Here is a 26,764-nt window from a genome sequence, read left to right as displayed (position 1 = left end):
TTTTTAAGTGGAAAACTGCACAGAGTGTGAAGACTTGAGTTGCATTCTTTTCTCTTTCTTTTTTTTTCTTTTTTTTTGTGCTCCCATAATCAAAACCAGTTTTTAATTAGAACTGCCATAATTTGATCTAGGCTCTTTGAAAAGAGAATGAAAACTTGAAAAATGGCCAGCTGCAGATAAATGCATGCCTTGCTGTTTTCATTTGCTTTCATAATCTTTTTGTGCACTAGACCTCCAAATTACAGAGTTGGATCTGCAAAAGAGATACTGTTCATTAATTTCCTAAACCTTTGTGATGAAATTAAACAGATATTACCTTCTCAGACATAATTTCTAGTATAAAATTCTGCCCCAGTGTATGTTTTGCTGTTGATTTTAGTGGAGCCAGGTTTCTCATGTGCAGAAACCAGTGTCAGTTCGAAGCTGAAAAGGATCACAATATATGTATGTACTTTTTAAGTGACATCCCTTGGCTGCAGCAAGTGGTTAAATTTCACTCGTCTACTGAATGTAATGAATTTATGAAACTCCGACCAAAACACTTAAGTCCTGAGAACAGTTACCAGTGTTGTATTGCAGCAGAAGAAGCAGGGTCATCACTCAAATTCCCTGCAATTATGGGAAATCTGTTAGGTTATCTGTATGCCTAGTTGTTCAAGCAGTAGAGCTTGTTCTCTGATTGCTGGAAGATCATAGATTCCCCAAAGTCACCCTGAGCTGTGGAGTTCCTTCCTGATCCTGGGTTTGGTGATTGATTCGACATAGAGCCATGTAAGCGGGACGAAGATTACAAGTTCCTGAAAATAAAGTTTTTCATGTTACCTTTGAACTTGGATCTCCTCTGAGCAATGTTGTTTCCAGGTAGGCTACCAAATTGGGTTTGTTGTTCCTACTGCTAAACAAAGAAAATACAGCTGGCTAGTTCTACGCTGTGGAGAAAAGCCTCCTGACCCTGTCCAGAGACTGACAGAAGCAGAATATTTGATTGTGATTTCTTTAATGCAGAGCTGTAGATTGTTTCGGTTGAGAAAGAGATACAGGATCTGTCTTGACTTTACCCAGGTCTTACTAGTGCTTTATCTTCCCAGAAGTGAAAATGACAGAAGTTTATTAAACAGGTCAAAAGGCTGTCTAATTTCACAGTAGCTACTTTTAAGTTCTTTGGCATCTTGCACCATTATCAGGGGATGAACATGCCTGAACAAGGCTTGAAACAGTCCCAAAATAGCATGAGAGGAGTGGATGCTCTGTGCAGATGAAAATTCCAGCAGCAAATGAGTGCTCTTGAGGGACAGCAAGGCTTTGACATTCTCCTTGACACATTTCCATCCTTTGTTAGCAGAACTGCAAACCAGCACCAACTGACGTGCAAAAAACTCTCTTGAATAAGGCTTTTTTGAGTGTGTGCGTTTTGGAGCATAAATGAAAGCATATCGGAGTACAGTAGAGTCATCCGTAGCTTTAGTACRTGAGGCTAAGCAATACATAGCAGTATTGTGGTAGTTTTAGCAGTACTGAAACAATGTTGTGTAACTGTGGAAATACTTGGATATCTGAGTTCTGGGGAATTTATTCTCCAATGGCAGACAAAAGAGTTGATGCCATTGCAAAACTTGATACCTTCAAAGAGCATACATTGCATTTACTTTGAACTTCACCTTCTCAAGTGTAGGTACATTAAAGCCTTTTTTTTTTTTCTCCTTTCCATAAGGAATTTCTACTGCACATGCAGTTCTGAGGAAAGGAAAAACAAACCACATCTGACAACTATGTTATTCGTATCACTTACTTCATCACTGGAAGATGCTTAGCTTCAAGTAAGGTTTTGAAGGCAATATGAGAACATTTAGAAGAGTGAGTTCTGATAGACTGAAAAGAAGTTGCATTTCCGAAACAGAATATGAGACTTTCGTTTTCCCCTTTCCAGTATCTGTATGGACACTGAGTTTCTGCAGGACAATAAATAGATCTAGGTCACAAGCGTAAATATGAAAGATGCACAGATTAATATTTTATTAAGATTGTTTTTATATGAAAAAAGTCCTGGAATGCATTTTGTTTTAAAGCAAATGAAAAAATTAAGATTGGAAGAGGATCAGTGGAATAACACTTTGATATTTTGATTATCAGGAACTTCCAGAGATTTCAGAGAGAGCAGTAAACTAGATGACGTTCATGAATAAAGCTAAAGACTTTGAAATGTCTAGAAAATAAAGATTCATGGACTGGGCTTTTGGGTAATTCTTTCACTGTCTTGTTCTGCTGCTTTTTTTTTTTTTTTTTTTTTTCCAGTGTGGTGTCATGAAGACCACAACTCTGTTTGCCATTGCAGGATTACTCTCAAACAGATTATTTCCTTGGACTTGTTAGAGAGAATTTGCAGCCGAAGTATGGTGATGATGTGGCATAGAAGTAATCCTAACCTCTCCAAAACTTTGCACAATAGCCTCTGATGCAGACAATAATAAGTGTAATTGAGGAAGGGGGAGGAGGAGACTGGAGGATGTATCACATGAACAACAGCTTAAAAAAAGATTTTGCAGAACATGATGGTCTATGCATTAGAATTTGTTACTTAAAAAGAGCTTAAAGATCAGAAGTGCTAATCCTTTCTTTGCATAAAACATCTATCATTTTGCATTGTGAAAGAGGCTCTTTACTTACAGTTGCTGTAGGCAACAGTTGCAAATATGCTGCTCATTTTGGGATGATGCTTCTATGCCATAATTTTTGGCCAAAATTCAGGATATTCTTAGTGATGGTTCCCAGGCTACATTTAATTTTCCAGTTTGCTCATCTTCAGTACAGTAGGGTATTTTATGACCCAGTTTCCCCCAAAAACAAACAATGCGTGGTATTTTAACATTTCTCCTTACAATAACTCTTTGGAGTGCCAAAGATGTTTTTGGGCATGATTGAAGCCTTTGGAGGTTTGGCAGGCAAGTTCAGTAGCTTAAGTCCTCCCTAAAACTCTCTGGGCCCTCAGTAACCCCCAGGCAGCTGCAGTTTTCCACCAGGAGTAAGTAACAACTTGTTTTTTTCCAGGATGCTCAGCTCAGCACACCTTTACCAGATAATAGCTTTGTGGACAGAAGCTGTAGATTCACATTTATGTATTATAGCTGACCTTCAGGTAGCCATATTTATAGAGAGACTTTACTGTAAAAGCATAAACATTAAGAATTTAAAACACAGCATCTTTCTGCAGTTATTCCTTAATGCTTCTGCATTTGTTCCTTATTACTTCTACATTTATTTCTTATTAATCCTCACTGTAAAATTTTTTTTTCAGTTTAGCTTAATCTTTTAAGCATACCAAAATAGCTGCTTTTAATGTAGAGTAAGAAGATCCCCCTGGGAAATACATTTGAGCAATTAATGAGACCTTTTTTCCATGTAGAAAAGCCATTAGATTTTGTTTAATTGATTTTTAGATGTTTTTGAAATGCAGTGTTAGCTTTGTAGTTGCTATTCTATACTAGTAAATAGTAGTAAATTCGCTTATTATTTTGCTATCAGGAAAATAGGATTTTCCACTTAATATGTGATATGTCTGTAGTTATGGGGGGGTTGCTGTTGTGTTGTACTGGAGGGCCTTATTTCCTTCACAGTCCTAATTCTTCCAGCTTAAGTTTTCTATAGGTCTTTCACTACTCCCTAATAGGGAAAAAGTAGACGTTGTTGGGACTTTCTTCTGTGTTTTCCATGATGCGGCAAAGTGGTTAAACCAGCCAGCTTCTACTGTCTACCGGAGCATCATGGATTGAGGCAGGGTTATTCAAAAGAGGACCAAAAGTAAAAAATTCAGCAAACTGAATTCTGTACCCCTTCACCTCCCTTGTTTTTGGAGGATTTTTAAAGAAGATACCAAGAACCTCAGAACCAAACCGACCAATTTCAGGCATGAGAGCACTCAGGTTTTTGTTACTTACTTGGTTTCATGGGTATGTGTAAGCATAAAATAAAGGAAGCTGACTTTACATCGACACAATTTGTGGTAGGGATTACTTGTCTCAGAAGTAGAGAGAAGTCTTGCAGCTGATGTTAGCCCCGTCCTTGCACAGTGATCTGTGCTACTGATTAAGTAGTGCAGCTTCTTGAAAGCAGGATCACTGTGACTTTGAGATGGTTGTCCCCTAAAGCTACTCCGTAAACATGGCCATGGTTCTCTCATGGTTGAGAGAACTATACTCAAAAAACAATTAAGACCTGTAAGAGTTTGAGCTCCCCAAGCTCCTCTAAAAATCTCTCAAAATTTGGAAGCTAGCTTAGAAATTTGGAATCAAAGGTTAGAAAGCTCAAAAAGGAATCCTGAAGAGTTTGTCTTTTTTTCTTGTTTTTTCTTGTTTTTAATTTTCAAGCAGTTGAAATGAACTTATGGGACAGAAGGTTTCTGTCAGCAGTCCCTATCTCACTTACTTTTTTGTTTCTCATYACTTCCCAACCTGAGTAACAAATACAAAGTGTTGGTTTGGAAATGCAACCATTTCCCTTGTTTTTCAGGAGAATTGCATTTAATATTTTAAACAGGATGTATTCTACCAGACCTTTGTGATAACTCCTTGTTCAGTTGTTTGTATCATTTATGTTTTTGGCCATCCAAACGAGAGTGATGTCCATAAATCATTATAGTTTACATGAATTTAGTATAGGGATGAGCATACCGACAAGGAGAGTATTATTTCTGAACAATTAATTTTAAATAATTTCTGTTTCAGAGTAACAAACTTGTCTGATATCTCTCCACTCAAAAAACTTGTTTAGAAAACTTTTCTTGTATAACATTGTCATGTACTGAAATCCATAATTAGATGAATCTTTGTACAGTGCAGTAACTAGAAAAACTCTCTTGCACTGTAATATATTGTTATGGTTGAGTCCATAAACAATTTTCTTATGTTCAGTCATGTTTTCAAATACTCTTTGTGATACAGTATTCTTCTGTTTCTGAATAAGCTCTCAGAAACTGCCTAGATGGTTCATTGAATAGCAGTATAAAATACTATTTTTAAGCAGAGGCTGTTGGAACCAAAAGTTCTGTTAAGTGGAAATTGCTGAAGTTTAGAAATTTTGTTCATTTCTGAAGATTTGGATCAGGATGAAAAGCCAAACTTTCCTATCAAAACAAACATTAAAAAAAAATGCTTTTTGAATGATATTTTCAAAGGAAATGTCAGAATGATTTAGACTTCTTTCCATTATAATGAATGTTTAATACAACATATGAATGTCCATTATATTTCAAAATTAAACTATTATTGAAATATATATCTATATATTTTCCTGTTACATGTTTTAATGGAAACGTTCACARTTGTAAATATGATCTAACAGTTACTTTTTATAATCTACAATAATTTATTTTATTTCCATGATATTTTTCTTTCTTTCTTTTTCCTGTCAGCAGTTTATTATTTGTTGATGCATGCTAATAGGGATTTGAGGGAGGATTAAAAGAATAGTAAGCATACTTGCTTTAACCCCAGTAATGGTTTCAGTTAACCCCTTTAAAGTAGTGTTTTGATTATTTGTCAGCATTATACGTCTTCTCTATTCAGTAGCTGCTAGCTACAGATACTGAATAACTTGCGCATAAGAAAAATAATTCTGTCTGTGACTCTCAGGAAGTATCTTCTAGAGCACATCTTGCATTATTAGGTCTTAATCATTTTAAATGTTCTTTATTCTGTGCTTCTGAAAACATTGCTATGTATTTCAAATGTAAGAACTACAATTGGGAGGGTAATGATGTGTTTTGTTTGCTATTGCATAGGTTCCTTTTTTCCATTTATGTCATTGACAAAGGTTAACATTATGTTTTCGTCTCCTGGTCCATATGAATAATACARCATTCATTTTCTTACTATTTATGTACTGCTTTTTATCCTCAGTGGAAATTACTTTGAATYTACAGATGAAAAGCATGCTAATTCATAAAACTGGGATATCTGTCCCAATTTTACAGATGTAGTAAACCAAAGGAAAGAGGAAAATTARTAAGACTGAGCTCTGCAATAATATCAAAAATGGTTTTGCAGCAGACATCGTGTGGCCTACGATTTAACTGACATAAAAAGACTCCACCTCCTCTCTGAATGATATATGCTGCATTGACAAGCAAGAGTCCTTTGTGCAACAGCCTTTCAAAATTTATCATGACAAAAACAGGCAAAGTAATATTTGCCCAACTGTTATGATGAAGGTCGTGGAAAAAATTAAATTGATGTTCTGTTTGCCCTTTCCAAATAGTTTCAGATATTCACAGATGCATAATCCATATGTATTTTAAGAGGAGAGTTCTTTGAACATAAATCCTTGGCTAAATTCAGCAGACTCCTCTGGTTTTGTTGGCAGCTTTCTCCTGTTTTGGGGGTAGGATGGTGGGCATCTGAAGGAGATGGTGGGATGACTGTGGGAAAAGACTACAGTGGCGGGGGGAGATTGTGGCTGGGAGGGGGCAGTGATCTCTGGGGTAAATTTCCCCCTGCATGGCCTGTGCACTGATTTAGTCCCATGGCTGCTGAATCACAAAGTCTTTCTTTTTTAAGATGCTGTCTATGCAGAAAACCCTTGCAGTTATATATTTGAAAAGGCAGTGTTCTCTGCAGGATGCAAGGCTCAATGTGACTTTTCAGGGTCGCCACATATAGCGATAAGTCGTCTTGTTTGAAGTTTGCAGTTATAGGAAGTTCTCCCTTGGTATGTGACAGGGCATTTGAATACCTGCTGGCATTTGCGTTTCCGGAAGGTGTGATGGAGTAAGGAACTGGGTGCTGGAGCATATGCTCCACTTCAAGCTTTGAATAGTCTAATTGCAGTGAAGCCCTTTAGACTGTTACAATAGTTTCTTTTAGAGAGTGTAATTAAATGTGAGCTTTTCAAGGTCAGCTTTTCTGTGTTGATACTTAGGTGCTATAATTAAATGCTATTCTGTATCTGCTCATAAAACACTTCCTGCTCAGAGAACTCAGCTTGCTGTAGAGATATTACACACCTTAATCCAGTAATACATACATTAGTAAGGTACGTTCGTTTGAGGGCAGGGTTGCCATTCAGAGGGACCTCCTCAACAGGCTAAAGGAATGGGTCAAACAAAACCTCACGAGTTTCAGTGGCAAGGATAAGTGCAAAGTCCTGTACCTGGCACAGACTAACCCCTGGCTCAATAAAAGCTGGGGAATGCCTGCCTGGGAAGCAGCTCGGCAGAGGTAGGCCCGGGGACCTAGCGGACAGTAGGTTGGGCATGAGTCACTAGTGTGCCCTGGCAGCCATGAAGGCTGAGAGCCTTCCAGTACGCGAAAGACATCAACAGACTGGAGGGATTTTTGCAGGGACACCAGGATGGTTGGGGTTAGAGCCCTTACCTGGTGAGGAGAGGCTGAGGGAGCTGAGCTCTTTCAGCCTAGGGAAGGGATGGCTTCAGGGAGATTTAATGGCAGTTCCCCAGTACCTTCAGGGAGCCAGCTGAGGAGATGGGGCCAGGCTCTTCACTGAGATGCATGGCAGGAAAACAAGAAAAGAGTCATAAATTGAAACCACTCTGAGGAGAATTAAACATTAAGCACCTTTCCCAGAGAGACTCTGGAGTCCCAGTCCTTAGAGGTTTTTAAGATCTAACTGGAGAAGAGCCCCGAGCAACCTGCTCTGAAGTCAGTTTTCACCCCACTTTGGAGCAGAAGATCGGACTAGGGACCTCCCATGGTCTCTTCTAACCTGAGTGATTCTGTGATTCTAGGGTAGCGTACTTTTATTTAAGAGAAACTGAGACACACTGTAACTTGCTTGAGATGATTTACCATCTGTGGCTCAACTGGGAATAGAGTTATTAAATTCTGAGGCGCAGTGGTGCATATGTGCATGCTAATGAGATCTCTTGGGTGAAAGAGCCATCGTCATTTGGGAAACCAGTCTTCTGAGAGAAATCTAGGTTAAATCCACACAGCTTTCCATCATCCTAATGTCTGAGAGTCAGGCAGTCATAGGAAAAAAAGCAGAGAAATATGCAGAGATAAAGAAATGAATAGAATAAGGAAGAGACAGGAACTGGAGCGATGAAGGTCAAAAATATAATTTAGTATTGATTTTTTTAAAAGGGAAATAGATACCTTCTAAATGCCCATCCTAAAACACTGATACTAATTCAGAAAAATATATATATTTCATTTGAAAAATTATAGATTTATTTAATGTAGTTTTAAGTATGGTAGAATGCAAGTGAATTTCAATTCAAATAATGGATGTGGGTGGGAAAGGGGTTTATTTTGACAGTGTGTAAAAATGAAGCATTTTTCAAAATTGTACAGTTTATAGAAAAGTCATGCTCGACATGTTGTGTATAGCCTTCCATGAAGACTGCAGTGATTTTTGTTTTCTGAAAGTGAAATTTATTCTAAAGGGTGTGAGATATAACTTCCTGCTTTGAGGGGTTCTGGTTTGACAAAGTAAGCATACATCAGTCACCTCTGGCAAGATATCTATGCAAGATATTTATGTGTTTTGGTTTATGCCTTGCAARTTGTTGCACCAGGGCATATCTCTTCTCTTAAAATACTTCAGAAAAAATGATGTGGAATGCAGAACAAATTTTCGTAATTTTAGTTTATGAGAATGTGTAATTAGATTCTTACACATTTAGATAGCATGTAAGAACTGACTTCTAGCACCTCTAAACTGACCTAAACTGACTAAGCATATGAAAACTTTTTGTGTTCAATATGATGGCATTTGCACAGCTTTCTGAATGTCAGTGGCGCAAGAACTTTTGAATTCAGCATCTAGACATTTAAAAACACCAGATTTTTTTTTCTAATGCTGTAGGTATTATGGACAAGAATGCTTTTGTGAGGTTTTGTGATGAGGGGCAGGGGGACGAGGAGGTGGAGGAAGAATCATAAAGCCTTAAATAAGGCAAAGGAAATACGGGATGTGCAGAGCATTGATACTTGTCTAGCATAGACCTAGCACTTCTGTAACTWTTTTTTTTAAGCTGAAGCTGTTGGTTAGGTGTATTCATTAATCCTCTTGCTGTATAAGATTAGTGCTGTGTAGAAACTCTATGTGTGTATTATGATCTTGTTGCGTTAACTGTTGCACAGATGAAAAAGGGAGGGCAGTTCTTGACCCTGAGAATTTACAGTGAAAGTAGAGGACAAGAGGCACGGAAGTGTTGGTCAGCACGGCAGGCAAAAGGTGTAGCACTTCTGTAGCCATAGCCCAGCTCATGTTTTCAAGAGTGTAGCACAGTGACACCATGAACAATTTATCTTGTAGAGCAGTAATTAGGGGAGGAAATGGAAATGAGATGTGGCCGGTACTCATGTGGCAGAGAATGGAGAACCGTCTACTTTGGGAGGGGGAAAAATAGAAGGAGCACAGACATGGGATAGGAAGGAAATTACAGGAAGACATGAAACCACTGGCTTGGTAGTGTGAAAAGGGAATTGGACGGAAACAGAAGGAACAATTTAGGGAGCACTTAATGTATAGTTTATTCTATAATTTCTGTAGACAGGCTAGGATGAGGATATAGCCAAAAGCTGTAGGTATGAATTACCTGAATAAATCACTTGTCTGCAAAGACAGAACTTTGGGGATGTTTAAATAAGTGTGTGTGTGTGTTTGTTTTTTTTTTTTTTTTTTTCTAGTCTCTATAAGACCAAAACTAAAAATAAAATTTACCACTGTCAACAATACTGCTGCTAAGTTTAATCAAAGTAGCAGTCCAAATAGTTAGTCTTCCCCAGTATCTCCTTCTGAATCTCTCTTAAGTGTCCTCATTAATTGTTGGCTGTTACCAGGTTCTGTAATCCCTTTCTCAGAAGTTCAAGGGAATGCTTAGGTAAATCCGGATTACTCACAGCAGTTAAGAGTTGCAGGATTACTCTTCCAAGACCTGGTGGGTTTTTTTTGTCCCTCTATCACATAGTTATGGGTGAACTGCTGATTCAGATACTTTACATTCACTTTGCAGTTTATTTTTTCTTGACTTCCTGCGGAGAATTTGAACTCTTTGTGTTCCACCATGTTTCTTTGTTAGTTTTATTTCCTGCTCTCCTTTTCTTGTCTATTTTCTCTTTTTTGTTCTGCCTTCACCACCAGCTTTCTAGATACATTCAACTCCCTTCCCATCCACCAGTACTGATCTCTTAATCATTCCTGCCCTTTCTAACATGATCTTCAGCTGGCTGCTTATGTTAGTGTTTATATTCCATGATGGTTGTAATATTTTAAACTATAAAATGATTAATTTGCCAGTYGCCTCATTTTTTAGTAAAACATCCCCAAAATGTGTTGTGTGGTAGCATGCAGCCCTTATCAAAAAGACCTTTGTCTTTGGAAGCCTTCTGAAATGCGTTTCCTTGTTACTGCTGTATTTCCCAATGCTGTACAACAAATTTTACATTTATGATGTATGTATTTTATAGAAAATACTATACAGATATTAGAAATAGAGGAAAAGGCTAATAGTAGCAACTACCTAATAGGTAGTTCTACTTAATTAATTTACTTAGTTATCCAAACTATGTGACTACAGCAAGCAACRCCAGAATTATGGTTGGTTTCCATGCCAGTCTTTAGGCAGACAGTGTTGGGCCAGCTGGACAAGTCCCTGTCCATCTTGAGAGAAGAGGAACTGGCTGTGCTGCCACAGAAGGATTGCAGTGTTCAGATACCAACTGCATGTAAACAACTGTAGCATGTTTTTAGGCTCTAGTGTCCCAGAGTAGAAAAACTACATCACTCTGAGACAAGTAAGAGATCTCTGAAGCATCTATTGTGTATAGAGTCTGTTTTTTTCGAATAGCAAATTAAAAGCTCAGTGGTTAAAATTTCTATTTAGTTTTATGAGGAAACATAAAATTGAAAGGCAGATCAATATGATGACCTTCCAGACTAGGAGCATCTGCCAGCTAAGTGAGGAGTCTTGCAAAAGCCTGCCTTTGTTTCCCATCTGCAGTATGTGACAGATAGACTCCAGCTTGGCAGTCTTCAGGCAGGAATACCGTGGATGGAATGCAGAGCTCCTTCTAAACTAAGTTCATTTTAAATTAACTGTCTTTTGAGAGGATCTTTTAAAGATCCTCTCAAGTCAGAGCAGGTAGGCTTGATTAACAGAATTGAGTCTATACAGCCATTGGCCACTTCTATTTCAAGACTTTAGCTTCCCTCATTAACAAACACTTTCAGGGACTGCTAACTGTCATTAATTTCTATTCTGTCGGCCCATGTGAGCTAATTGGGACACAAAGAGCTCCGAAGAAAACAATTCTGAACAGCTTCCAACCATTTCTACCCACACAAATTTTAAGTCCCTGAATATACAGATTAGATGTTATTCTCAGATGCATAGTTGTGGTCTATTTGTGTATTATGCTGTAGACATATCTTTAGTAATATTTGTACTATTAGTAATACTCCTCATCCAATTTCTCTGTGGATCAAAGACAGTATGGCACTTCTGAAAGCATTTTTTTTCCACCAAGTTATTTTTATCTCTACCTATTTTTAAAGTTGGGCCATTATCTTCTGCATAAGTGCTCAATAGTCACTAGACTAAAGTATTCTAGACTCCACACAGCATATCCAAGCACATCTAGTTTAGATTATTCTTATTTAATTGAATCATACCTATTTTTTAATAGTGTAATTTGATCTGCCCTTCATTTAAGCAAAGAAAGAATATCTGATAATCTCCTTCCTCTCATGCTTTTTAATATGAACTAGACATATGCCTTATGAATTTTTAGATTGCTTTACTTTTATAATTTTAAAGCAATTATATTCCACTATTAAAAAAAGCCACAAGGGGAAAATCTGTATAATTACTAAGTGTAATTATACATATTTGTGGCTTAGTGTTAGAATTTGTTATCAGAATTTTGTGATGTTGCCCAAACATGATTTTGGTCCCTCTGAAATTCAATACTTTGTTTWAAAAAAAAAAAAGAAAGAAAAGAAAGAAAGTAGTAGCCTTAAAACTGAACTGAAAATAAGCAAGAGAATATACAGCCAGTAGCTGTTCTTAACTGCTGATGTTTGCATGTTTAGGAGTTAATACTTTTTTTTTCCCCCTTTAATCCAGTCCAGACCAGTTAAAAGCTAATTGTTTTCGATACATATTCTTGTGAAGATCTCYCTAGCCGTAATTAAGAAGTGCTTTGACAAACAGTTTCTGATATCATCTATCCAACTTGAAAGTGTTTTGTAGTTCCAGTAACAAGACTGAGTGCTGCTTTTCATTACCTGCTATGGTAACCCCATGAAGGAATCTTTACTGAAGACTACAGTCGTCTTCAAAATTCTTTGTAACAAGAAGATAAACTTGGAGAACCTTGCCAATTTTTTTAAATCTTAAATGAGAGATAATTTAGTACATCCCATTTTCTATCTACAAGAAAATTGTTCCTCTAGAGCCTAAAGTATTCAGGTTGTAAAATTCTTAACTGTTTAATTTTAAACACTGTAGGATTTAGTATACAAGTTAAGGAGAGCAGGGCAGAGAGATGCTTCTGTTTTAGATCTTGTCCATGGGAAATGTTTTAATAGGAAAAAGCTTAGATTAGCTAAACAGCTCATCAAGGGAAACAAGACAGTATCCAGCTTGTATCCAGTTCCTCTTACAGCATTTTGCCTCAAAGAGGATTAGCTCTATGGCGTCACCCTAAGGTTGAGGATTCAGTGAAGAGCTGGAAGTACATGGGACAGGGATGAAGCAGAAGAGGGGAAGCAAAAGGACTGGAACAACACAGCCTGATTATTACTGCTCATAAAAGATAGAAAAGAAATGTATTTTTAGAGGTCAATCCTCATCTCAAATATACGATACTTTCTGCTGTCAGATATGTTTGGCAATGGACAGCTGACTGAGAGAAAAATTTGTGAGTGAGGCCACAACCTCGTGTTCCGTCCTAGCTTCAGAAGCCCATGGTGCTGTCTTGGCACAAAGTGCAGTCGTGCTGACGGGGAGAGAGGCACTAATTCAGCGCCATCTCTATTAGTGGGGGATCCGCTTTCAGCTAATGGTTTTTCTTTCAGACCAGGAGTCACCTGGAAAGAGGGTGAACATCAATCACGCTTTTCTCTCTTGTAGTGCGGAGGGTAAGATTTATATAGTGAGGGACAAATTATTCTTTTGGGTCAATTCAGCCCAAACTAAGCTGTCATGGCAACAATACAAAAGCTTAGCCAGCTTAGCCACAGGACAGCTACTAATGTGAGTATAATTTAGCTTTGATAGATTATTTATAAAATTTTAAGGTGGTACTAACTGCTTAGTGATGTACTTAGTTTTCAAATTCAGAAGAGGAAATCAATTCTGTGTTCTTTCTCAGCAGCGTAAAATGTTTTCACTGCTGTCTAATGCTTGTGGTTCCTCTCTCATGAGATGCAGTACTTTCATGCAAGAGGCTAAACCAGGTGTCTTGAGAATTTGGTGTGCTTATTTCAGCAGGATGTGAGCAAATCACTGCAACAGGCAGTTACATAAATACAGAATATCTCAATGTGCTGTACTAAGGGATGCCTTCACAAATAGTAATGAAAAACTTCAGGTGCTGGCAGAGGATTAAAGAGTCATGTTAAACCTATGGTTTATATCTTAAAAAATACTGATAAACTTGTCCTTCAGGTTCCTTCTAGCATGGTAAAAGTGTAWAAATTACTTTTCTGTTTCTGATTATTTTTGTGGCCTATACAAAATTAGCTTGATAGTTAAGTCCTATACCTGGGTAGTTCATGCTGTATATTCCTTCTCTGCAGTCTCCCAGATGTGCCTTTCTGAACTTACAAAATGATGCAAGAATCAATGGAAGAGGCAATTACTTCACAAATGGATAATTCTGTTTGGGAAACAATAAAGRGAGGAAATAAAAACAACATTGGGACAGGATAAAGATACTCTTTACATTCTTTGCTAGGGAATATTTTGATATTGTATCTCAAAGCCAGTTTTCTATCCCTTTTTCTCACACAAATTTATAACCAGTTAAAAAAGACTTGAAATTGGTGTCCTTTTACACCTTGAAGTATCTAGGGAAATAGTTACCTAATGGTACAGGGGCAACATAAAAATAAAAATCCTTGTTTTACCTGGGTTAAATTTATAATTGAGATGATTTATAAAAGAATCCACAGCGAATCTTAGCCTGACCTGAAAGTTAATTAGATTACCATGGGTATTATATTCTATTCTTAGCCTTTACAAACAGCCAGGTTAAAAACCACATAGCTAGTAATTCCTTATACTGAATTCCTTAAATAATTAGATATGTGAAAACTTCTTGAAGTTGTTACCTGTTCTTTTTCATTGGGTTTTGTCAGTCCATGGCCACCATTTGCAAGCCACTCTGTCTTGCAATGAATCACAGAAATGCTGGTTGGAAGGGATCTCTTAAGGTCATCTGGTCCAACCTCCTTCTAGAAATGGGGGATGGTTGCCAAAACAAGATCAGCTATGGATTTGTCTAGTTGAGTTTTGTGAAATCTCCACYTTTGGAGGTTTTTCAGTCTGATTTAGTGCAGCACTTTGTAAGGTAATGCCAAGTATAATCTGTGAATTATCCTCAGCRTTTGACTCAAAAGATGTCTGATTCAGATATTGGCAACTGTTGCCTGGCAAAGAAACTGCACTGCCACTCATGTACAGAAGATAATTGCAGGGTGCTGCAAACATGGGTTTCACCTCACCTAAATTTAGCTACATATGAATTAGGTACCTAGCTTGTTAACCAAGGAATCTCCCCCTGTAATCAGTGAAAAGAAATAAGTACTTCTAAAAGACTACTTATCCTAGTCAAAGATAGCTGGTATGAGTCATTCCATGTTTCTCCCTGCTCACTGTAGGAAGGGCCTCATTTCCATGTGGTGTCTGCCTTTCAGAGATGGCTGTGGCCAGCGGAGAGACATCCCATGCTAACTGGGATACTGCAGCGGGGGGACTACACTTGAAACGTTGTATAAGCAGGAAATCATCTTAATTAGCAAATACTGCAAACTGAAATGGTAATTTTAAAATTTAGGGAAAAAAAGCCAGAATATCCACTGATAACTACAACCATCTTCTTGCCTCTTGTTCTTCCTCTGTTTCCTGTTTTTAATTTTTTTTGTGTGTTTTGTCTTTGTTTTTTTATTTTTAATTTATTTTGCTTGGTTATCATGACTTCACCATGGTCATCGTGCTATGCTGTTGTTTCTGTGCTTGGAAAGGGATAATGAATTCCTTTGTATTTATTTGAATTCTGATATTTTTCTAGGAGTATCATGGTTTTGAAGAGGATGAGTCAAAGAATGTTAGGGCAATATTGTGCTGCTGTTTTTTTTTTTTTTTTTTATATCAGTTATGCGAACTCTTGGGAGAGAAAAGAGTGTTGTGATGTCACTGGTGGAGGCAACCTTTTGCAAGCAGCAGTCTGTTGCTTAGGATGCCTGTGGGGATTGTATGGTTATGCAAACTAGTGCCCTGAAGGCAAAAACATCCTGTCATTCCTCTAGTGTAACACATGCAGCCAAGAGTGCAGGGCATGGCCAGTGCTGTCTTAGAGCGTGAAGTTGCCTGAACTAGAACTACTTAAAGCACTTTTTGTTTGTTTGTTTTTGTGGGGTTTTTGTGTGTTTTTGTTTCCCACTCTTACTGTTTTGCCGCAGAGGTTGTAAAGTATTTTTCTTCCCATGGACGAACGTAGGAAAGGATATATTTTGCCCTTGTTATTACCTTTGGACCTTTTGTTTGTTCTTCAGGCTCACTTAAATTGTAAGCAGAAAAAGAATATGACCTTTCTGAATTAGTTTCATAGAATCATAGTTTCCTCTGTATGCTGTTGCTGCATGGAGATTGGAGACAGAAAAGTATCTGTCCTCAGTGAGTCTGTAAAATGCCTCACCATGTGCTTCTGGGGAGATTCCATATTTCTTCCTCTTTCTTAAGATTTCAGCTTGCTGCTTTAGTCTATGATGATGGCATTAAAAAGTTACTGTTAGTGCAGGTTATCCTAAACCTCAACTTAAATAGATTGCCTTAAATTTTAACAAAAAAGAAGTATTTTCAAATAAGTGTGATAAAGTGCTTATTACCCTTTTTTTGATGCAGGCAGTGTTTGTACTTGCTGGGCTTGCACTATCTGCTATCTTATGTGTCTTGGGAACACTGTGCTGAAGGTCTCTCTCTGATGTATCTTTAGGATCCTGATGATGTTGTGCCTGTTGGGCAGAGGAGGGCTTGGTGCTGGTGTATGTGCTTTGGATTGGCCTTTATGCTGGCTGGTGTGATCCTGGGTGGTGCCTATCTGTACAAATATTTTGCATTCCAGGTAAGTTGAATACATTTTGTTATGAGGGGGTCATATTTTTCTCCTTCATGCCTCCTGTTTAGAGTAGAGGAGGAGAGCAGCAGACTAAACTAAGTAGCCTTTCTATTGCTGTTCTTATCTTTCTAAAACTTCAACTTTTTCTAAAGGCAAAGTATATGGCCTGGTCTAAGGTTACCTATCAGCAGAAGAGAATAGAAGTGAAGCTGGCAGATTAAAAGCAGTAACACTTCCAAAAACCTCCCTTTAGAGAGAAGAGACTATATCTGGATAGGACTTGGGTTTAGGAACCTCAGCAGTGTCTCAAATTTTCATCCATTTCCCATTTGTTGAGAAGTTCCTAAATGCTGAAAGTGTCTCAGCTCCTTGAAAGCCTTCCTGCTTGATCCCAAGTTTCCTGGATGCCCACAACACGGCTGCTGCAGAGGAAAGAGACTGCTTGTCAGAGTAGTGCAATGACTCCTCCTTAACTCCCACTGGGATTAGAAAAACAGGCCCTGCAGGGCACTTTGGAGAAGCACAGCCTCTGTGGTTAAACATGCTCTGTCAAGCATAATCTGCATTGACAAGATTAGACCTCTGACAAAATGTTTCTTAAAAAAAAAAAAAAAAAAAAAGTACCACTGCAGGAGGAGCCCTGGGAAGGTAGTGGTGCCAGGGAAGTGGAGCATTTCCCTGGGATGTGGAAAATCCAAGTTAAATATTGTCTTCCTCTGGGGGACTTGTCACTGGATAGCACTGGACTTGCTGGGTGATCACCTCAGTGGCATGAGCACACCCTCCCTGCTGCAGAAGCTGTGCCTGGGTTGCAAGATTCACAAGGTCAGAATGAGAGACTATAAGCAAAACTTTTGAGTCTAGTCCACTGATTGCAGCACATAAGTTAAAGGCAGAAACTTCTGGGTTCTTGTCCCTGCTACCAAGACTTTTTTTCCTTCATTTTAGTAACTGCTAATGTAGAAAGCAAATTTACGTAACATGAGAAGTTCTAATTGAACTTGCACGTTATAGTCTCTTTAGCTATCAAGTTAACCTAATTTACAGGAGAGCAGTAGTGTTGCAAACAATGGTTAAACAGCATAGCACATTTTGAAGGATTAACAAGCTCAGAGTAGCTGAAAGCTTGCTGTATTACTAGCTCATGTTTCACGCTTAGCACTGGTTCCACCTTTCACATGACAGCTAGCAGAAAGTGCCATTTAACTTAAATTTACTATACTTATGTATGAGTGAGAGCTGGATTGAAGGAAACATTCAGTAATTGAGCTACCATTGCACTGAAGATGTGTTTTCAATGAGAATTTTGAAATTGATGCCATGTGCTCATGCTAGACTGTAAGGTGTATGTTTCTAAAGCTATTGGCCTATAAATTTAGTATATAACTTCCTTTGAATAAGGAGTCTCTTTTACACTCTCCTTAGCTAACCTGCCATGTGTACTGTGATAAAAAGATATGAGCTAGTTATTTTATTTTCTTTTGGATGTCTTTTTGCCTTTTAAAAATGCACAAAGCGGAAAAGAAGAATTCATTGTAGAAACCAACTTTCAAAACTTCTGAAGCCTTATAGAGCTCCGAAGGAACTTCACAAGATCACAGAATAATATAGGCTGGAAGGAATCTCTGAAAGTTTTCTGGTCCAACTGCCTGCTCAAAGCAGGACCAAGTTCAAAGTTAGATTTGCTTTTTAAAGATRTTTTTTGGATGATCAGTTTCAGTGTTTTAAATTGTAATTATTGACTGCAGGTAAATCTCAATTTAATAATAATATACAGGTGTATAGACTTGAAGAACTTTTTATTCTTTTTGCAAATGAGACAATGTGCCACAGATGGTGGATGCAGAATAGAAGGCTCGGCTTTAAGAACCTGCTTATTTAAGAACCTCCTATTTTCCTTGAATTCAAGGGAAGAACTCCCACAGGCTTCAGAAGAATCAAGATTTGTACCCATGTTCCTGTTGCTGTAGATAGCAACTGTTTCCTAGTTTAGTCTGTGTGTGAACCAAATTAAAGGGAAGACATTGCATCTAGTCTATCAAGTTTTCCTTCTGCATGATAGTCTGAAAATATTAGCTATAAACTTCTAATAAGGATTCTGATGTTTTTGTTGCTGGGTTATTTACTACTTTTAGCAGGGCGGTGTGTACTTCTGTGGAATAAAGTACATTGAAGATGGCTTAAGTTTACCTCAGTCTGGAGCAGAGGCTCAGAGCGCTCGCTACCACACAATTGAGCAAAATATTCAGATACTGGAGGAGGAAGATGTTGAATTTATCAGTGTACCAGTCCCTGAATTTGCTGATAGTGATCCTGCTGATATAGTCCATGACTTCCATCGGGTAAGCAATATCTCTAAAGAAGCTGAAAGCATTTGAAACTTGAAAACGCTCCCTCTCAGTCATTCTGATTAATGTATCTTTAATTATTTTGTGGAAAAAAGTGAAGGGTGGGGAGGGCCCTCGACTGATTTGGCAGTAGAAGCATTTTGATCATCAGTAAGCTGGAAGCAATTATTAACCWGGCATACAAAGTACAGCATTGTACAGTCATCGTGATGTCGTATRTAAACCACCATGTGCATATAAAATTCTGTTTTTAAAAACAAATCTCAGACCCATTTCCTTTCTCAGGCATAAAAAAGTAAAAAAAAAAAAAAGTAGTTTTTTATTGTGTTAAGTGCATCAAGCCAGAATTTTACCCACTGCTGACAAGGGAAGGTGGGAAAGGACTTTCATATCTTCGATCTGAACTTGTGTATCTGAAGTCATAGCCATGCTCAGGCACGCAAGAGGTGCTGTCCTCAGGTAGCTCACAAGCCCCAGAGTGGCTGGAGAAAGCAAAGGGAACAAACAGCTGAGCAGCTGCTTTTGGAAAAAAGATCCTTCCCTACTTGTCATAAGCAGCCTTGCAGAAACTGTGTTTTTCTCATGCACCACAAGCTACTGTGTTTCCTGAAGGACCTGAATCAGGGTATTGAAGCTGCTTCTTCCTTTTTCATAGAAACAAGAAACAAGTTTGATTAAAATCTTGATAGTAATTTTTGGTAAAGCTGTTGATGGGCCTGTAGCACTTGGGAGTAATGATGAGAACTGTAAAATGATTAGAAGCTCTTCTTTTCTGTATCAGCTTGGTGAAGACTGTCTGACAGTGATGAAATATTTTGTAGCTGTTTTTTGGGGGAGCTACATTACTGTGAACATTTGAAGACTGCTTGCTCAATTGTTTTTTTTTTTTTTTTGAGCCAGGCTGAAAAAGAAGAACAAGGAAAGTGTCCTATTTTTTTTAATGCAAACTTCTAAGTATTCCAGGCAAAAAGAGTACTATCTATCAAATATTCATAACCAGATTTGGAGAAAAACATTGTTTGCTTAAGCTATGTCATTTAAGAATAATCTTGAATATATTCAGGAAGCTCCTCTTTAAGAGTTAGAGCCTCTAAGTAGAGAACACTAGAAAAATTAAACAGCATGTCAGAAATGAATAGGAAAAAAAATACAGTATTATTGTAGAAACCTCACTTTCTGAATTTAATGGGTGAAAATTAACAAAGTATCTTTAATGCTTTACTTTTGAGGTCAGTGCACAAACATTCGCCATAGGCACAGCACTTACTCCTATATTACAAAATGCACTGATGATTGTCYGGGTACTATTTCGACTATTGGGCTCTTGGTGCTCAGTGTTTTACACATGTCCTCAGCCTTGGAGCTTACAGCAGCTTGAGATAATATAATCTTTAGCAAGAATAGGTGTCACAAGGCACAGCTCAATGAACAAAGCCATAGAATTCATCAGTATAATTCCCAGGGCGTTTATGTCTCTGTCTTTTATTCAAATAATGGCAACTATTACAGTTCAGGGAATATGAAGATAATAAATTCAGCTATGAATAATCAGTAATACTTCAACTCGGTAGTATTTTGAAAAAATTAGATTTTTCTTTGTGTTGTTTATAATGCATTTTTTTTGCTCCTATATTTTGTGTTTCCCAGCAGCTTTTTCTCTTTACAATATAACAAAATATAAGAACATAAAGAGCAAGGCTTTTGCCCTGGTATTTCAGAATGCATGAAGTAAGAATAAACAATATACCTTCGGAATTCCATTACTGTAGTGCATTTGAACTTATCGCCTGCTGTCTTGGACAAATTCCAGATTTAAACTCTCATCGAGACTGCCTTTTGTTTCTGCATTTACCTTCCCTTAAATTGTAGTTTGTTGGACAGACTTTTTGTTGAACAAAACAATAACGTGAAGAAAAATATGAGGCAAAAGCAGTTTAGCAAAGTCTTTGTATGAATTTTCTAATGTTCTTGTTATCTTGATTAAAACAAATATTTCCTCACCAGAGACTCACTGCCTATCTTGACCTTAGCCTGGATAAGTGCTATGTGATTCCTCTGAACACTTCAGTTGTTATGCCGCCAAAAAATTTCTTGGAGTTGCTCATCAACATCAAGGTATGGTTAAACCTTAAGTGGTTTGTTCTTAAGACAGAAGTTTTTTTTTTTTCTTTTTCTTTGCCAGAACTCTGATGTTCACACTTGACAAATGAGTTAGAAAGTTAACTGATCACTAGAGATCTTCGCAAAGAGGGGGAAAAAGGCTGTAACTTTCTTGGTTAATTAACTACAAGTGTGAAAGAATTATTACTTCAGAGGAAGACAAGCGAATTGGATTTCATTCTCTGATGCTGCTAATTTGGCTGACAGTTAACTGTGCACGTGTGAGGTACCTAGACTTTTGGAGAGGAGACAAAGTACTAATCTTTTTTTTTTTTTTTTTTTTTTTTTTGGGGGGGGATAAAGTTTTAATTTTTTTTTTTTTTTTTTTTTTTTTAATTTAAATTTAAAAGTGATTAGGACTGTAGTTTCCACAAAACATGTATGCAATGGATTAAAACTGGTTAGTTGAGAGACTTAAAGTAGATATATTGGGAAATCATTTAGTGTAGGTGCTGTTTAAAGCACAAGTCAGCAGGATTGGCCCATACTTTGAAATGATCCAGCGGCCAATATAGTGTGRCTTATGCCAGGTATGTGGGTCCTGTTGAACATACTCGATGAAATCAGGTGCTGCACAACATGCAGGGAAGGGYTCTGCATGCAAGTCCCTGAGGCTTCCAGCATCCTTAAGATGGATCATAATATTTCTAGGGAGATTTTGTAAGTGTGATCAAGATTTGGACTGTATGATTATGATTAGCAAAGCCCATTCAAACAAGATGCTTTTTAATATGGTTAGGTTCCTGGTTCTGCATCTTAGGAAGTGAATATCGCCTTCAGAAAGGGTCTGGTAGCCTTAAAAACAAGGCTCCTGAAAAGGACTGAGACACCACAGCTGCTGAACAGTTGAACATGAGTTTTCAGTAGAACTCCTAATTGCTTCCCAGCAGGGTTTGATAATTGAACAGTGCTGGCTGGCTTGTCACCACTATGGAGCCCCGCTGTTCTGTTCGTAGTAGTAACTGGATGAAACTTAATGGCYTGTAAAATTGAGGAGGCCAGAGTAGATAATCTAATATGGTCTCTGGCTAATTTAATATGAATTATATTTATCATGGTTTTTTTTTTCTCTTCCACATACATATGTATATTTTTAATGTAGACCCAAGTAGTATTTTTTTCAGCCTTCTAGTTTCTTTGCAGAACAGTGAAATACTTAGGGAGGGAGAAAGAATTGATAAGTTAACTTGTATCTAGGGTCAGGGGATTATTTTACTGGATTTTAAAAATATAGTTGAGTTTTAGAATTAATAATGTGCTCTTTAATGTGATCTTTGGATTTGCCTCTTTCAAACATGGCTTTAAATTTAGAACTCCAGGAATCATTTTAGCCATTTCTGACTAGTTCTGGTATACAAATAAATTTTATGTGGGAAATGACTTCACAAAGGGGTCCTCTGCTGCTTTTTTTTAATACGTTTTTTGAGACTAGCTACAGAACCACACATTTATGTACATTTCCTGTACATAAAGAGGAGATGGTATCTGTAAAACTCAGTGACCCCGTATGTTTTGCACTTTGTGTATGTTTTTTTTTTTTTCCCACACAAATTCCAGTGTTAAAATCTGTTCATTTCCTGATTTGTCACTTGTATTAAATCAAATATGCTTGGTTTACAGGTAAGAGGATAACCAGGCATCATGCATTTAATAGAAAATCTGTGCAAAAACAAGCTGTTTTGATCGTTGTCCCCAACAGTGAGCGCCCTAATTTTACAAGACATCTGTTTAATTCTCATTGTATTAACAAAATGCTGTGGGCATTTGATGTCTCAGAATATCAGTTTAGATATTTTGTAGCTAAAATTTGTGAAACTGTTATTCAGATGCACAAAGTAAATGAAATCCTACTCACTGTCCTGCACTCAAGTTGGCTGCACGAGGCAAAAAGTTAAAATATTCTCTCTGGCAGCAGAGGGAATTTTATGAGGATGGAGGTGCTCTGGGCTGTTTTGTGTTTTAAGAAAGCTACAATTTTAGCTTGAAGAACCACTTTTTCATATATTGGTGCAGTTTGCTTGAATATGCAGACAGGGAAAGGCTAAAAGCTGGATATATTTGTCCATCAGTCTTGTTCCTGTTGTGGTGCCAAGTGGCCAGTTTTACCCATATGTGATGCAGAAGGCATCTCAAAGATGGTATTCATGGATAATTGCTCCTCCCGGAGCTGGGCAGGGGAAATAGCTGCTGGGCTGCCCCTTTGCCTGCAGCCCCACGGGAGGGTGGCAAGGCCCTGTGGTTTGGAGGGCGCAGGCTGCCGGGAGCCCTTGATGCGGTCTGTGCTGCCTCTTTGCTCTGGTGCTCCCTCGGGGCACTCTTCTCAAATTCTGGAGACCAGGGATTAAGATAYAGAGATTTCATAACAGAGCTTTTCATCAGATAATGATGGGATCATTTGGGAGAGTGAAATCTTCCGAGTTCCTGTGCAAAGAAAATATTTGCCCAGGCTTTTCTCATAGGACCTGGCAAAAAAAAGGGTTTCCCAATTTAAAGTGAGTGATATACAATCCTTACCWTTTTTACTTTCTTTTTCTGAAAAGAATAGTATTTAATCAGCTTCTTCTGAATATGTCATTTGGACTGAAAAGACAGTCTTATTTTGCAGTGGAAATTTCAAAATGTTTATTGATGGTAAAAAGTATATTTCTATGCAAGTATATATCTTTGGCCACAGAAGCTAAACTAATTTTCATAATAACCAATTTTTTTATTTTTAGAAAGCAAACAACACCTTCTTTATACGGTGTTGTCATAATTAAGAATCACCTTTAAAAGATTCTTTAAATTAAATAACATTTCAGAAATGTTGATGATTAGTTTCCAGTAGCAGTATTAGGATATCAGTTGACATGTAAGTATGTGCATCTTCAGCTTTGTATTGTCTATTAGGTCGCTGTGTTCTGAGTGAAGTGTACACAGAGCCTGATTCTTCCGTCATTTCAGGTGTGGCAAAATTAAACTAAAGGGGCTAGAGAAGGCTTGGGAAGCCTGCATGATCTTATCTTTTCCTATTTTCAGTTTATTGCCTTAAAACACCTGGTATACCACAATGGCTTTCTAATACTTTTCTATTTAAATAACTGTGGAAGATTGTGATAACACCTTGTAGTACTAGATACTCTCTGTCCATTTAGAATCTGATTTGTTTCCATGCTGTGGAAATGTTTTAAGATTTCCAAAACCCCAGGGACTGCAGTGGGAGTATACTGCACTTGTCATGGATCAACAAGAATGAAGTTATTAATCTAGAGTGTGCTTCTGCAACTCTTATTTGGGAAAGGTTGCCACTGATGTCTGTTGGATTATTGTTAATTAAGCAAAAAATTTGTATGAGAGCTGCAGGATTTGATCCATGATAATTTGTGCTCCTGGAAGAAAACAACTCTTCTCTGCTCAACGCGGATGTTACTGCAAGAGAAGAGTTATGCATCGCTGGAAGTTTTGTGGCCTTTTTTTAATATACTCACAGTCATGTTTGCATGTTTATAATAAAACCCTGTATGTAAAACATATTTTGAAAGAATTTAAAGAAAATGTTTTCTACTGAATGGCAGCCATGTCGAAGAAACACAATGCAAAGTGTTCCTTGTGTTCATAGGATAGGAAGTGATGGTTTTTAACAGAGCTGCTGTATTTTTGTTCCACAGGCTGGAACATATTTGCCTCAGTCCTATCTGATTCATGAACAAATGATTATTACTGATCGTATTGAAAATGTGGATCAGCTGGGATTCTTTATTTACCGCCTCTGCCGTGGCAAGGAAACCTATAAACTACAGCGCAAAGAAGCCATGAAAGGTAAATGCTTCTTAGTGCAGGCTTTTGTGTTTGTGGAAAGTTCACTGCTGCTTGAATTCAGTAAATAGGCTTGATTGTATTGAGAGGGAGAAATGACTTTCATTAAAGCAAGGATTGCTTATTGCAGTAGCTGGTCTGTGGGCTTAAGTATGTCTGATATTTTCCATGTAGGTATGGAAATCAGTTRTTTTTATTGTGCTAAAATGTTCAAGGCCTCAGTGAGCTAGGAACTGTTAAAATTTGTGTGTATACATGGGTATTGTCTTTGTGGTTCAGATTTTCAGTGCTGCTTTTCTTCAGTCTTGTTTTCTGACCTTAAAAAAAAAAGGCAAAAAGCTCTTTGTATATGAGAAGCCATTTTCTACTGAAAAAATATCTGACAAATTTGGAAGAATAGCTTCATAGTCTGAATGCAGAATTGTAGGCTTTTCTTGTCAATGGAGTTGTTTATAGTGAGTCCACACCTTCCCATTTGCATCAGTGAAGGCCTGGAAGTGTGAAGACAGGAACRTTATAGTGCTTGGTACCTGTTCACGGGGGATGTTTGAAAAAGATCATTTGGAAGAGCCAGCCTCCCTCCCTTTCTTCTGCCCTCTCTCTTTCTCTCAACTCTAAAGAAGAGATACACAAGTATACACTCAAACACTGTGGTCATATTGTTGAACCTGATTGGTTAGGAAACTGAAGAAATTATTTTATAAAAATAACTTTAAATAATGTTTTAAATGAAAAGGTCTTAATTGCAGATTCCGATTCATCATCAGTATATTGATCTTGTGGTAAATGATGAGCACGGGGATGGTAATGAGCATTACTTTGACTAAAATCTGGTTAAATTCAGTCTTCCTCTGATTCCCTGATGCTGCTGTTTAAATAGCTACCACTAGTGAAAAGAGGCAGTTCCTTTCTTTGCCTTTAGCAGTTTATTCCTTTGCTCTTGCGCCCTCCCACAAGCACTTTTATAGCCTTTTACAGAGATGGGGATCTGGGTTAAAACTAACAACCAGGGAGGTTTTGGTAGGTTAGTTTTAACAAAGTCAGTGCTGCAGTTTGGTTCACCATATGTCTTCCTGGATCATTGCCTGTATATTGATTTTTTTTTTTTCCAAGTGTGTGTCTGTGTGCATCTGTGTGTTCTCCCTTAGGGAGGGAGCTGAAGAGAGGTGGTCCTGATTTCTAGTAACATCTTATAGTAAATGTAATTATTATGTCTCTAATGTACTTCTGCTTACCCGCCATTGTTCTTTTCTCATGCAAACAGGAATTCAGAAGCGTGAAGCCATCAATTGCCGAAAGATTCGACACTTCGAGAATAGGTTTGCTATGGAAACTCTCATCTGTGAACAGTAATGAGGAATATTACTGTTACAGGAGATGAAAACCCTACAGTATGACCCCACCCTTTGTATTGTGTGCAGTGATTATTTTTTTAAATCTTCTTTTATGTAAGTAGTGGACAGGGCTTTATTGCTGAACACTTTCCATACTTTTCATCTCATGATACATGTAAAATCAATATGTTTTAGCTTTTTCTTATTTTCAGATGTGGTGTTCTTATATTTGAGTAGCAGTTGTATAAAGATTTAGTTCACAGGATCACAGGATGGTTGAGTTTGGAAGGGACMTCTGGAGATCATCTAGTCCGACCACCCTGCTCAAGCAGTTGCAAGTTTAGTTGCTAGTGCATTTCATGTGATGAATCTTAAATATTAGGAAAAAGAGAAAGTCTTTGAAATATCCACCAGGTTTTAATTAAGTAAAATTGAAAAGTTATTAATGTACAAATGGACTGCAAAAGCCACTTCTAACTGTAATATTACCTGCTCTGTAGTTTGTTACAGCATATAGACAAACCTGTATTTGACTCTTCCTAACAAAGTGCAATTTGTTTCACTTTTAAAATATTGTCATATTTACCTTTCTAGATTGATCTCTGACTTGATGTTTTAAAATGGCAAGTGTTTGCTGTAACAATCTTTTAGAAAATTAAGAAGTAACTTATGTTACTAACTTGTATATAATCCATGTATGTGCAATGGAAAATAAATCTTATAAACCTGTTTGTCTAAAAGTCTTGTATTTTCTCTCACCATTATTAAGTTTAGTTTACAGTTTCTTCCCCTCTTCCTCTAAAAAAAAGTAAATTTAAAACTAATTTCA

General features: G+C 37.5%; 1 protein-coding gene across 1 annotated transcript in view; it reads left to right on the top strand.

Annotated features, from left to right (window-relative positions):
• Positions 1-26,675, top strand: part of ITM2B (integral membrane protein 2B) — a 27,820-nt gene extending 1,145 nt beyond the window's left edge. Inside the window, exons 2-6 of the mRNA XM_085325028.1 lie at positions 16,176-16,304; positions 18,434-18,640; positions 20,651-20,761; positions 24,454-24,604; positions 25,866-26,675. Of these exons, the coding sequence (XP_085181154.1) occupies positions 16,176-16,304; positions 18,434-18,640; positions 20,651-20,761; positions 24,454-24,604; positions 25,866-25,954 (687 nt within the window). The 3' untranslated portion in view covers positions 25,955-26,675. The remainder of the gene's footprint in view (positions 1-16,175; positions 16,305-18,433; positions 18,641-20,650; positions 20,762-24,453; positions 24,605-25,865) is intronic.
• The last annotated feature ends 89 nt before the right edge of the window (positions 26,676-26,764 follow it).

Source organism: Rhea americana, unplaced genomic scaffold (genome assembly GCF_003343005.1).
Source record: "Rhea americana isolate MKP2758 unplaced genomic scaffold, rheAme1 scaffold_95, whole genome shotgun sequence".
Taxonomy (NCBI): domain Eukaryota; kingdom Metazoa; phylum Chordata; class Aves; order Rheiformes; family Rheidae; genus Rhea; species Rhea americana.
This window is presented reverse-complemented; position numbering and strand designations above follow the sequence as displayed.